Here is a 13,407-nt window from a genome sequence, read left to right as displayed (position 1 = left end):
CAATTTTGTTGTACACTACAATAACAATAAAGGCTATTATATTCATCCATCCATTTTCTTAACCGCTTACTCCTAACAAGGGTCGCGTGGGTGCTAGAGGTTTATTATAATGATTAAAATTAGTATTTTTAAGTATAGACGGGAGACGACTGAGCCAAACACTGGTGAATGACCTTTGTTTGATTGCTAATCTTATCTGCAATTAGACATGTACGGTCACATATTAGACATTTTAGTGATTACACATAACTGCAACACTTCAAATAATATGCAAATAAAAGAAAGCTACTGCAAAATGACCAGGGCCGCTGCATGTAGGCTAAATACATTATTTATTTTTAAAAACCATACACATTACTCGACAAGTTTCAAATGTAAATCCAATCACGATATCCATTTAAAATGCTCAAGATAAACAGACATGAAGTACTTTTATTTCCAAATGTTAAAAGATAAAAAACAAAAATCCATAAAACAAATGGGGGGGGGGGGGGGAAACATTCATTCCCATGTTTTTCAGGAAGAAGCGACAGAACAAACTCCTGGTATGGATTCTACTTTTTTGTGTTTTCAAGGTCTTCCTAGCTGCTATTTTGTCATATCTGTAAAACCAAACAAGGACATCAGGCCAGCTCCCTCTCAATGTTTATTCCACACGCCTCCGGGTGAAGAAAGCCTAGGGGGGTTGCAGGAAGAACGTGCAGCCACCAAACCAACCAAACAAAAATACAAAAAGCAACAAAAAGAGGCCTATTCTCTTTCTCTCCCTCTAACCCATTTGCACCCTGAGATGAATGTTCCAGAACAACAGACAATTGAGTGGCCTCCCCGCAGTGTCAAATCCTCGTGAGCATGATGAAAGCTCAATCAGTTTATCGTCATAAAAATACAAAGGTACATTTGTTGTTTCTGTATCAAAACTCTTGCTAGGAAATAAAGTACCCTGTGCAGATAGATACCAGTGTATGCCTCGTCTTTATTCTTAAAACAAAACAAAAAAAGAATGAAAGAAAATATATAGATCCTTTTTAATGTTTCCAGTACATCAGGTGTCCAAAAATGGTTCCTGTGTGTAGGGTGGAAGAAAGCGGAACATTTTAGATGTTGCATCTGTGAGGGGGGCTGAAACACTAAAAACGTAAAGTACACAGATTCCAAGAACACAGTTGTGTGTGTGTGTGTGGGGGGGGGGGGGGTGTCTATATTTAGCAAGCATCCGCAGGGTTGATCAAGCTTGAAAGTTGACTCGAGCCAAGGCACATTCACTGGCTAATTTAGTCTCAATTGAACCCAACTTGTCTTGTTCCTTTTGTGCAAATAACATGTAAAAGTGTGTCACCTTGTTCTGAAAGTGTGTCGGAAGAGGCCACGCTTGCTAAATACGAGCCCCGTGAACTCCCTTTTTTTTTTGTGTGCTGAGAAGCTTTCAACATGTGGAAATCTTTGAACACAAGATAACAGATGAAACTGAGGATTTTTTTTTTTTCCTCGGAAGGTTTTGTGCACATGGAAACTATAGAGTAAATATTTATAGCGATGATCCAAAACACATCATCGGGGGCCGGGCGGGCCTCCTCTCTATACAAGACTTAGTGTTTATTGGTTTGGCTAGAAGTTTCTATATTTATCTACAAATATATAACAAATAAAACTTGCAGGCAAAAATACTTAAGTTTCAATAGAAACACCCTTTTTTTTCCTGAAAATACAGCAGTATCTGAAATTATCTTTTTTTTTTTTTGTTTAAATCTGTCCCGTTTTCTGCATCATACATCAGGAAGCTCTTTTGCCTACAAACAGAAAAAAAGTATCTACAAACTTTGTAAACAGACCTGCTTTTTTCCTCCATAAACATAAATAAGTCAAAAATATTAACAGCCAAATGGAGCAGAAATAAGTTTTTTGTGTGTGAGCGAGGGCCGAAGAGCTAAATATACAACACCATTGAGATTAAAGAGAAGCAAAAAAAAAAAAAAAGGTTCTGTCGTCTTCAAGCCGTGAGGACTTACTCCGCCTCCTCACAATTCAAATAATATTAATAATAAGAATAGAATAAGAAAAACAAGTCACTTTCGATCAAGAGTTTATAATCAGCCTTTGTCCAGCCAGACGAACCAAAAGTGGGGGCAGCGGGGGGCGGCAGAGTCCTGGTGTAGTTTAAGAAGAAGAAGGAGCTGAAAGCATCCACACACGCCGTTACATTCCTCCCAATGTTCGTCCAGCCCCGCCTCGCGCAGCGCCCTGTTTCGCTCCCCGCCCCCCCCCGGTGTAGAAAAGTGGTAAGGTGCCTTTCAGGGAGGTGGGCGTGCTTTGCGATCAAAGGGAGGTCTCCAGGCTGTGTAGGGGGCTGCCCGGCACGGGGGGCTCGCCTGCTTTGGTGGCCTCCGGGTGGAGGTGGTTGCTGCTCTCCACAGCGTTATTGTTCTGGTTTGGGGAGGCGGGGCTGAGGGTGGGGCCAGGGGAAGGCGGGGCGGTGCTGGCCGGCGAGGGCGGTGCCGGTGAGGCGTTGCGGGGGCTGGCCGAGTTGCGCTTGGTGGGCGCGTCGTCCTCAGCGTCCGTGTCGTCTATGAGGGGGATGTGCGGCTCCGAGTCCTCTATCCGAAACTCCGGGTGGGTCATGAAGTTGTGGATGGAGGACCGCGACTCGGGCTTCTCCAGGCCCTCATAGAGGGAGATGGAGCTGCGGAATGCATTCACCACGCGGATCTGCAGTCGGGGGATAGGGGGAAAGAAAACACGACGTTAGACCGCAGGCACGGACGGATGGTGTCGGGGTCGTACGCTTTCTTTTGGGTCAATACGAGGTGAGTTTTTAGTTGCCTCAACACAAGAACGCCGTCAGTGAGACACGTGCAAGACGTTCAGACACCTTGTGTACGAGCCTCCAGCGACATTACAATTTGAATCGTACACTTTCCGCCTCTTGAATCTCGGCTCAAAATGGAGGCCTTGATATTGCTGAGGCGTGCGGGCGCTCGTGTGTCGGAGCGCTTTTGGATGGTGAGTCGATGCACAAAGTGAGCCAGCGGCAAACCCAAACGAGTGTGTTGAGTGCGTGCAAGTACGTTACCAAACGCTCTGGAGAGGCCCGCTTGCGATTATTCATCAAAATGCAAAAAAACAAGAGAGAAGAGGCAAAGGCCTAAAAGGTGTTGGACATGCTTAGAGGAGAGAGAGAGAGAAAGAGAAGAGAGGAATGAGGGCAGAAAAGAGGAGATAAAAGGAGAGAGGACACACACAAGAAGAAGAAAGATGAGATTGGGTTGAAGATAGAAGACAGAGTGCAAAGATGCAAGAGAAGAGGACAGAAGAGATGGGCGAGGAAGCAGAAGGGAGGACAACAAAAGGAGAGAGAGGAGAATGAGAGCGATACAAAAGAAGATGCAATAGAAGAAAAGAGAAAGGGCACTGGACTGAACGACTGAGAGGAGCCAGGACGGGAGAAAAGAACAAGAGAAGACTGAAGTGATGAAAAAGAAGACAGGAGACAGGAAAGACAGAAGATCAAAGACGAGATGATGGACGGGAAGACAGGAAAGCGAGCATATGCGTTTTTTGTAGCGTCCAAACAAAAAAAGCTTCTGCAGCCAAGCACGTCCACAAGCGGGTCGGGCATGTCGTTAGACAAAAAACAAAAAAAGGCACACGAGAGCCGAGAGCGACCCCATGCAGAGCGTGTGCTACCTTGTTGCTCTAAGGGCAGTAAACCTTTGAGTATAGCCCATGACACATTTCACAGAATCGAAAGAAGAACACGCGGCGGCTCCGTGGGATGCGGAGCGACACACGACTGCTGACACACACACGCGGACGACCGCCTTGCACCTTTTGGGAGGACCTGGAATGAAAAGTTATTGAGCCGAACTCTTCCACCTGCAGGAAAAAGAGCCGCCGATCGTCATCCGTCCCCTCTTCTCACGCAAGCAGGAAGACCTGCGGGAGAGGAGAGCCGATCGGGATCATCCGAGGAAGCCCCGCGGCGCTTTTGAGGCCGCCTTTAAGTTCGTGTCCATGGGCGTATACTCAAAACATTTAGCCAGTCAGGGACTAGAGCGCTGCGACACGGACTGAACGAGGCAGGCGCGACCTGCTTCAATCGGGAAGACGTTGCTGAGAAAATGCACACAGTGACACATTTCCCTCGTTATTCACCACAGTCCAAAAAAAACATTCCAAGCAGAAGCCCAACAGAAGACAACGTGATGGCACAGAGAAAAAAAAAGAGAGACATCTCCACGCCAGAAGCCACCTGCTCACATGGTACATAGATAGGAACGGCATCATGTGGCATCCAAGCTTGATGGGACATGTGGGTGCCTTGTTTGGATTGTCAACAGGAAGGAGAGAGAAGGAGAGAGAGCCGAGGAGGAGGAGGAGGAGGAGGTTAGAAGAGGACACATGGTCTCATGCACGAGAGGAGAACACGCACTCACACCCCACAGCGGCAGAAGCGCAGTTGGTGGCAGCGGTGGCGCTGTTGCCGTTGTTGTTGTTGTTGGTGGTGGTAGTGGTGGTAGTAGTAGAAGGAGAAGTAGTGGAGGAGGAGGTAAAGGCTACGACATGTGTAGGGCTAGAAACATTGGTTACATCGTGCTGCTGCTGCTGGCTGGAGTTGGAGGCCTGCCGCCTCAGAGCCCCCTGAAAGGAAGTTCCGCTCTGGAACGCACTCACTACATCCATCTGCAAAGAACCACACAGCGTGACAGCACAAAGCCCACAGGACAAAGAGAGAGAAAAGGGAAATAAGAGCAATCGTCATCTTAAGCGCACGAGTGGAAAATCATTTGGGAATTGGACTTGTTAAAAAAGAGGAAAAACAGCGAGGAGTTTGGCTTTGAAAAAAGGCACTCGGCAGCTGAGACGCTTCGCAATTCTTTGGCCAATCAGCTGCTTCCCTTCCTCGTCACCTTTCATCCCAAAAATCAAAACGCGAACCTCCACCGATTCACGCTTCGCCAATCGCCACCGTCTTGCTGCTAATCGACGTTGCTAAAGTCAGCTGAGGAGTTTCATTCAATTACTTTCTAGCCCCGCCCATAGCAGGCGCTTGGCCCGACATTCCTTCAGAGTGCCGCTGCAACAGCAATGGAGAGTTACGGGAAAAGGCTCGATGGCTCGTGATTCCCTCGTGAGCGCCGTCGGGCCTTTGGCTCATTACCTGAGTCTGGATGCGGTTGAGGCCGCGAAACCAGAGGATTTGTCCGCGACGGAGCTCCCGCTCGGCGTGGTCGATCTCATCCATGTCGTCCAGTTCCTCCAGTTCCTCGTCGGGGATCTCCTCCTTCTGAGTGCCGTGGCCCGCCGTTTTTAGGAACTTTAAGCGGCTCGTGGGGATCGACGAGATGACCTGGCAAAAAAAACAGACGCAAGGTAAAACAACCACTTATGGCAAGCCACTTCATCTTATCCATTTATTTGATAATCAATTTGTGTGCTAAATTGTCCATGTACTCGTCCGGACACCTCACAGACAATTTGGCGCACTAGTAGAACGCGTATGTCTTACTAGTAGTAGTGACTTTTCCTCCCTTTACTGCCTTCCAATACTGTCTTGAAATATATACACACTAGCAGAACAACTGTGCTACTAGTACAATTCATGACATTGCCAAATTCAACTGGCTAAAACTAGCACTCCACTAGTAGCACCAGTACTGTGCAAAAGGTGCCCTAAAGAAGTGCCATACAGTAGTGGAAGACAGTACGGAAAAATTTGATCAAATCTTAAGACATTGCAGGTCTACTAGTGTGCACTAGTAGTGTGAATTCCTAGTGTGAATGGTGCCCTTGAGTTATACTACTACGCAGAAATGTTATACAGTCGTTGAAGGCTGTAGTGTAAAAATAAGTCACTACTAGTAAGATATCATAGTTTTACTCATGCACACTAATAGAACAACTAGTAGTACCAATATCACACAGATGGCGCCATAGTCATTTAACTAGTGCGGAGAAATGTCATGCAAACATAATAGTCCTACTGGTGTGCACTAGTAGAACGACTAGTCGTACAAGTAGTGTGCAGACAGTGCCTTAGTTCTACTAGTGCACTAAATTGTGAGGACAAATGATGCACTAGTACATTGACAATTGAATGCACTAGTAGGCTACCAACCAAACACTCAAATATGCCTGCAAAGAGATGAAGTGCTTTCATGCGCTATGCAAATCCCACCACAGAGGGGCAGTCTTGAGTTACAGATGAAAATGTCTTACCTGCCCCCAAAGCAGCGAGCCGAAGCCCAGGAAAGTGCACCAGAGCCACTGGTCGATGGTGAGAGCCACGCAGCTGAACGGCTTCCCTCCAAACTGCACGATGACGATCTGGAAGGACGAGGGGGACGCCGTTAGAGGCGAAACGCTTTTTGCCGGCGTGCGGATGATCGGGCGCTACCTGGATGATGAAGGTGCCTAAGACGATGCTGCAGAAGATGAGGTTGTTGAAGATGCCGTCAAAGACGTTGCGCTCGCCGTGAATCTTGCGGGCGTTGATCTCATTGAACAGCTGCATCAGGACGAAGGTGTTGAAGACGATGGTGTAGTGCTCCGACGGCGGCGCTCGGAGGGGCACCTTCCTGCCGCTGTCGATGTCGAAAATGGTCTCTCCTGCGGTCGGCGGTGTGTAAACGTCAGTGGCGTCAAGGACCAATCCAGCGGGCGAACTCAAACCTTCCCTTACCGGCGAACAGCAGCGTGAAGATGATGACCAGCTGGTACACGCCCTGGCCCAGGATGTTCTTCATCATGGTGCGAGAGATGAGAGGCTTGTTGCGGCCGTACGGCCTCCTGAGCAGCAGCGCTTCGGTGGGCGGCTCCGTGGCCAGCGCCAGTGAGGCAAAAGTGTCCATGATTAGGTTGACCCATAACATCTGCACCGCCTTCAGTGGAGAGTCCTGCAAATAAACAGCGCTGCTTTTACAAAGAGGCTGCACTGCGCACTATATAGTATCAATGTGTTGGATCACGTGAGCATTAAAGGGGTGTGGTCTAGTCAATGAAAGCAAAAGCTTGGTCGATCATTTCATTTTCAGATGATCGTACTGACTGAAAAATAAAAATCTGCTTTTTTTCCTCCCAGCAAAAGGGGTGCATTACCGCGTTTCTACCACTAGATCTGTGACAGCGCTCTTCTAAAATTAAAGACGGGAGAGTGGATACGTCATTGTGACGTGGGCCTCGTGGCATGTCCTGGTATTTTATTGGAGCATTCATGGCTGACGCAGATTCGCGGGAGTTATGAAATAAATGATGTGATTGACGACGGCGCGGGGGGATTTCGAATCAGTGTAACCAGTTGACAGTGACATTGTGTTAGGAAATATGTTTGTAGACAATGAGGATGTTGAAAATTTCAATGGCATTGTAACAGCATGGACGACGAATAATTACCACTCGATCCCCCGAGGTTATCACAACTGCGCTCCAGTGTTGAAGGTAAATAGACATGCAGATGTGACACAGTTGTTTGTTGATTTATGTGTGATTAATGTTTTTGGAATAATGTTTCTATCTGCTTCAGGAGCTAAGATATCAATTATTTAGTAGGCGTTGACAATAATATTTCCAGGGAACTTCAGGTTTTCGGTGGTGATTCTAAAAGTCAAGGCATGTTTTGCCAGGCGCTTTAGGCCTTAATGGGTTAAGCAGCAGTCTGTGCCAAGGCTATTATAGTTAGCAAAAACAAAGACAAAACTTAAATTTAAAAAATGCATTTTTGTAATATAAATTAAATTAAAATGAAAGTAAGACATATGTCACATTTATAAAACTAACCAAAACTAGTTGGTGATTATAATTATGGTGCAAACATCCTGCCTAACATGTCAGTTAATTTAATTCATGAACTTTTGGGGTTGATTTTAAATGTATTCATTTTTATATTAATATATGGAAGAGAGAAGGTTGAATAGTTCTTTTTTGTTTTATCTTGCCCATGACAAATGCACTATACAATACAGGCCAAAAGTTTGGACACACTCTCATTCAATACTATGCTTTATTTTCATGACTATGTACATTGTAAATTCTCACTGAAGGCACCAAAACTATGATGACAACTATTGAACACATTTGGAGTTATGTACTTAACAAAAAAAGGTAAAAAAAATAATAAAATGAATACATAAATAGCCACCCTTTTCTCTGATGACTTTTTTGCACATTCTTGGCATTCTCTCGATGAGCTTCAAAAGGTAGTCACCTGAAAGGGGTTTCCAACAGTCTTTAAGGAGTTCCCAGATGTAAGAATGCCCAGAGTATGCAAAAAATGGTAACCAGAGCAAAGGATGGCTATTTTGAAGAATCTATAATATAAAACATGTTTTCAGTTATTTCACCTTTTTTTTGTTAAGTACATAACTCCACATCAGTTCATACACAGTTTTGATGCCTTCAGTGAGAATCTACAAAGTCATGAGAATAAAGAAAATGCATGGAATAAGAAAGTGTCCAAACTTTTAGCGCCTGCACTGTATGTTAAAAAAATAAATAATAAATAATGATAAACAAAAGTAAAATGAAGCATTTTTAGAAAATATACAAATGAACAAATTAAAACTGAATATAAAAACAAAAGTCAAAACAAAAAATGAAAAATCCACAACTATTATTACAACTTCGGTTGTTAGCATTTGTTCCTGAAGCTTGTATTCAAAATTACCACAAGCGTTGGCTCTCATCTGCAGCTAGTTAAGAAAAACGAGGCACGGAATTAGATGCGGAAACATTTTGTTTCTACGCCAACAAGCCGAAAGATGGTCCACACCAAACAGTCTGCAAAGCCAGAAAGACCAAAAGCTCGCTAAGTTCAAATATGACTCAAAATCAAGCGACCTGACCCTGACTTGGGTGCAAAAAAAGAAAAGAAGTGTTTGCTAAGGCTAACCTGTGTGATGCAGGCGCCCGAGAACGCCACAATGACGGCCACCACGTTGACGGTCAGTTGAAATTGCAAGAACTTGGAAATGCTGTCGTACACGTTGCGTCCCCACATGACGGCCTTGACGATGCTGGAGAAGTTGTCGTCGGTCAGGATGATGTCGGACGCTTCTTTGGCCACGTCAGTGCCGGCGATACCCTGCAGGGGGAGAGGGACGATTCGTGACATCATATATGCCATCGCGGATGACTCAAATCACTGCGTGCCTCACCATGGCGAAGCCGACGTCGGCTTTCTTCAAGGCGGGACCGTCGTTGGTGCCGTCCCCTGTGACGGCGACGACTTGCCTCTGCTCAATCACGGTGCTGTCAATAATACCTAAAGCGGTCAAAGACGTGAGCTCAACGCAAAAGCAACGACTCCCCACATTTACGTCCGACAAAATCAACCAACCTTTGACTAAAGTGTGCTTGTCAGTTGGGGAAGAACGAGCCAGCACTCGCAGTTTGGGCCAGATCTTGTCAATGCGCTCTTGCTCGATCTAGAAATACAACAAGAATCAAAATGAATCACCGAAAAGTATTTTTGGAAGCGTCTGACGGATGTGAGCCTCGTTGCTGTGCCGCCCACCTCTCCCTTTTCGTTGCGTATCCGTCGGTTGAATTCTTTGCCTTCCAAGCAGATAAAGTCGTCTCCAGGCTGCAGGATGCCGCACTTACTGGCGATGGCGCGCGCCGTGTTGATGTTGTCGCCCGTCACCATCCGCACCGTGATGCCGGCGCGCTGGCACTTTCTGATGGCGTCAGGGACCTGAAGAAAAAACAAACAAACATGTTCATTCATTAAGTACACATTTGAAAATGCTGGTCGCTGCTCCCCAGAAGTGTGTAATAACACGCTGCATGTAATGATATACAAATTTGGGGATAATTTGTTCTTGTCAGAGGAACCATAATGCAACATAGTTTTTATTTTACCTGAATACTTTTGTTACATATTTATCGAACATTGTTTACGCGATCTATTTGTTTTGGTTGGTCAGAGAGACTTGTGCCTCACATGACTCTGTTTACCAATCCAACGAACATTTCACTCCATTTCACCAATCAAAAGAAGCCAGGCAATCACATGACCGCATGCAAAGTCTCTGTGCCCCCACAGAAAAGCAAAGTTTACAAAATGATTCACTTTAAAACTATTTTTCTATTAAAACTAGCTCATGCCGTGTCCTCTGTGTCAGCCTACAACTCCAAAAAACACACAGATTTTTTAAATTTAATCTCTGCCTGGTGTGTCTATTGTGATTTTCACAAGTGTAAAAAAAAAAAAAAAGTTTCGTTAAGACTACTTATTTGTATTTATTGTTTTAGTTAAGGTGACATTGCTGGACAATATCTGAAGTTGCACATTGCTATTTTTTATTTCCATCTATTTAACATTCATGCTCCTATTAAAACAAAGATTTTTCACTGAGTAATTACTGTCACTCAGTTAATTATATGAAGGACTACTTGAGTCATATTATTCGAAAGTAACAGTTGACGACTCGTCCCCCACCAAAATTACCTCAGGCCTCACGGGGTCTTCGATGCCCACCACGCTGATGCAAGTAAGCCCCGTGAGGATGTCATTCTCGTTGTCCCAGTCAGGCTCGCCATCCGCCGTGGTGAAATCTCGGTACGCAAGGCAGATGGTCCTCAGGCCTTCGGAGGCCATGGGTTCGATCACTTTCTTCACCACGTCGTCGCGGTCTCGCGGGCGAAACACCTTGGACTCGCCGGACGCCGTCAGGATTTTATAGCACCTGGGAGCGGAAAACACGGCGATAAAATGAACAAAACGCCTGTGCAAAGTGGAACATAAGAGCGAGGGGCAGACGGAGGAGAAAACAAAAGCATTTGAATGCGGAGCCGCACGAGTGCGACGTCACATTAAGCCCTCTGTGGGTTAAAAAGAAGCCTGCTTGGTTAAGAGGCTTATGGGGTTGTTACCAGCTCATTTTCTCAGCGCCTGTTTATAAGTCGCAAAGTAAAGGGCTTGGTTGGGTGGTATGCGTTTCAATTTCTTAGCTGCTTTAAGACATTTTGTCAGCGCATGGACAAAAAACAGTCAAACGCTCTTACTTTTTAAGGAGGATTTCCGAGGCGCCCTTGCTGAACATGCGATAGCTGCCGTCGGCCATCTTCAGAACGGTGCTCATGGACTTGCGCACAGAGTTGAAGGTGTACACCTTGTGCAGTTTCTCCTCGGGGATCTCGTTGCGAATGGTCTGGTAGTCACGCTTGAGGTCGGTAGAAAATCCCAGCAAGGCACATTCGGTCTTGTTCCCCACTTGCCGAGGCAGGCCGCCTTCTTTCTCCGGAGGCTACCAGGGAAGGAGGCATGAGAACAGTGAGCGAGCTGCCCAAGCCAAATAAAAACAACCACAACAAAAAAACAATAGCAAGCACTACTATTTCCTGGGCGTACCATAATCTTGGTTGTGTAGGCGCAGTTGACGGCTATCCCCAGAATCAGGAAATCTAAGATGGAGGCTGGTATGTTCTCTGGGTCCGGCACCTTCTTGTAGTGTTTCTCGGCCACGAAGGCCTGCACCACCGTCATGCGGTTCATGGTGAGCGTCCCCGTCTTGTCCGAGCAGATGGCCGTGGCGTTGCCCATTGTCTCGCAGGCGTCCAGGTGGCGCACCAGGTTGTTGTCTTTCATCATTTTCTGTCAACAGGATGACAGCCAACAGTTACAGACTAACTGCTTCTCAACTGGATGACAGAGTGGAATGATAGCTTGGCTTCAAGGTATCACTTTGCAGGTCTTAACAACCTGGCCTGCTACTCTTAATAGGCTAAAGCATAAGCTGGTGGCCAAGGGGCACACAGGTGACAAGGTTAACAGACTTTACCTTCACAGAGTACGCCAGGGAGATGGTGACGGCAAGTGGGAGGCCTTCGGGGACGGCCACCACCAGCACGGTGACGCCGATGATGAAGAATTTGACGAAGAACTGAATGTAGATGGGCGTGCAGGCCTTGACCCACGGGAGGTTTTGGATCCAAAAGGTGTCGACCACAAAGAGCACCACAAGGATGATCACGGTGATGGCCGACATCACCAATCCTGAGAGGAAGCAGAGACATGAGGTGAATATCAATTTGACGCACCACAGAGAACAACCCTACCAAATTTGAATGAATAAAAAAAAAAGTGGCATAAATGTGTGCGCGCACATCTGACAACGAGGCACTTTAAAGCCCAAAGTCCAGTTCCACACACTGCTAAGTCTAATTAAAGGAAATAATTAATAAACAAATTCCTCCCTCCTCTGACGAGACACTCTAAATCAGTTAAACTTGTGGACTATTAAAAAGGAAGGTGCATTCTCTGAGTGTAGGCATAACTAGCTAGCTAGCTAACTAACTGCCCTGGATAACCACTTATTTGAAGGAAGGTGCTCAAATTCTTATATCACGGGGGATCCGGACTCCATAAAGTTTTAGGCAAAAATGCAAAATTAATCAGAAACAAATTTCTGAATTTACTTTAGTTACAAAAAAAAAAAAGCTTCTAACCCGCTTTGCCGATCTGCACGGCGAGTTTGGTCAGCTTGCCCTGGAGGACAGATTTCTCTTTCTTTGGCAGGTTGGTTTTCTTCTTCTCCTCGGCGTCGGCTCCCTCGTCGCTGTTCAGAGGCTGCATTTCCATGGCGGCGCCGTCCTGCGCTTTGGCTGCAAACAAGACGCCGTTTGATTTTAGGAAATACAAGGCATGAGTGATAGTATTTGGAAGAATAAAAATGTCCCCATATTCACAGTGCCATCTCCCAGCCTCGCCCCTGCCCCTCGCAGGCACAACAGACGGGAATCCCAAAGACACGCGAGCACATAAAATATGAGTGCTTGTCTCTGCACAGCCATGATAAAATCATTAGCCGTGCCAGGCTGAGGATCCAGCTGCTGAAGCCCTCCAGCAACATCTTTCTTCCCTCAAACTTTACACGCTTTAATTAAATGCCTCATGCAATGGCAAACACGCGACGAGGCGACGCTATTGTGTGTATGGGGCGAGAGGGTTGGGGGTGCGGCGGGTGGCACGGGGCTACTGCAGCTGCCGCAGACTGTGGTTGATTCTGGATTTACGTGGCCGGAGTAATCTCAGTCTAAAGGATTATGTCTGATTCCTGGCAGACAGAGGGAATCTGTGGACCAGGGACCATAGCCAGGATCGCCAGTGCCACTGATCACCGTCCCAGCGGGACCGTTACCGCAACACAACCTCCTGATCGTAATTGTCAGCCTTCAAATTGGATGCGAGTCCTACTCGGAATGGTTCCTTTTGGAACAGCCATCGGAGTCACAAGGTGGGGGGGGGGGGGGGCGCAGGGAGGGTAGGGTAGGAGGAGGTGGGCAGGCAGGGAGGGGTTGAAAGCAGATGTTCTGGGCCCGGAATTGTTGCGTAGCTTTAATCTCTTCATCACTAATCGCTGTAACTGGATTCGGTAGCACCTGCTGCCCAAATCACAATGTGCCAGGCGA

General features: G+C 46.4%; 1 protein-coding gene across 3 annotated transcripts in view; it reads right to left on the bottom strand.

Moving 5' to 3' along the window:
• Nucleotides 1–312: 312 nt before the first annotated feature.
• The window catches only part of atp2b1a (ATPase plasma membrane Ca2+ transporting 1a), a 28,658-nt gene continuing 15,563 nt past the window's right edge, over nt 313–13,407 (bottom strand). The window contains exons 8-22 of one of the 3 annotated variants that reach the window (XM_086058196.1): nt 12,445–12,600; nt 11,778–11,992; nt 11,348–11,590; nt 11,002–11,243; nt 10,445–10,682; nt 9,509–9,688; nt 9,332–9,419; nt 9,150–9,256; nt 8,885–9,076; nt 6,680–6,893; nt 6,395–6,606; nt 6,217–6,324; nt 5,159–5,347; nt 4,588–4,680; nt 313–2,706 (exon numbers count right to left, since the gene is read on the bottom strand). In XM_086058196.1, coding sequence (XP_085914322.1) covers nt 2,317–2,706; nt 4,588–4,680; nt 5,159–5,347; nt 6,217–6,324; nt 6,395–6,606; nt 6,680–6,893; nt 8,885–9,076; nt 9,150–9,256; nt 9,332–9,419; nt 9,509–9,688; nt 10,445–10,682; nt 11,002–11,243; nt 11,348–11,590; nt 11,778–11,992; nt 12,445–12,600 — 2,867 coding nt within the window. In that variant the 3' untranslated portion in view covers nt 313–2,316. Of the gene's footprint in view, nt 2,707–4,433; nt 4,681–5,158; nt 5,348–6,216; nt 6,325–6,394; nt 6,607–6,679; nt 6,894–8,884; nt 9,077–9,149; nt 9,257–9,331; nt 9,420–9,508; nt 9,689–10,444; nt 10,683–11,001; nt 11,244–11,347; nt 11,591–11,777; nt 11,993–12,444; nt 12,601–13,407 lie in introns of all 3 variants that reach the window. The other 2 variants (XM_086058199.1, XM_086058197.1) reach the window with 2 other exon arrangements.

The sequence above is a fragment of the Leptonotus elevatus genome, chromosome 17 (genome assembly GCF_054856555.1).
Source record: "Leptonotus elevatus isolate MCC_2025b chromosome 17, RoL_Lele_1.0, whole genome shotgun sequence".
In the NCBI taxonomy this organism is placed as follows: Eukaryota; Metazoa; Chordata; class Actinopteri; order Syngnathiformes; family Syngnathidae; genus Leptonotus; species Leptonotus elevatus.
This window is presented reverse-complemented; position numbering and strand designations above follow the sequence as displayed.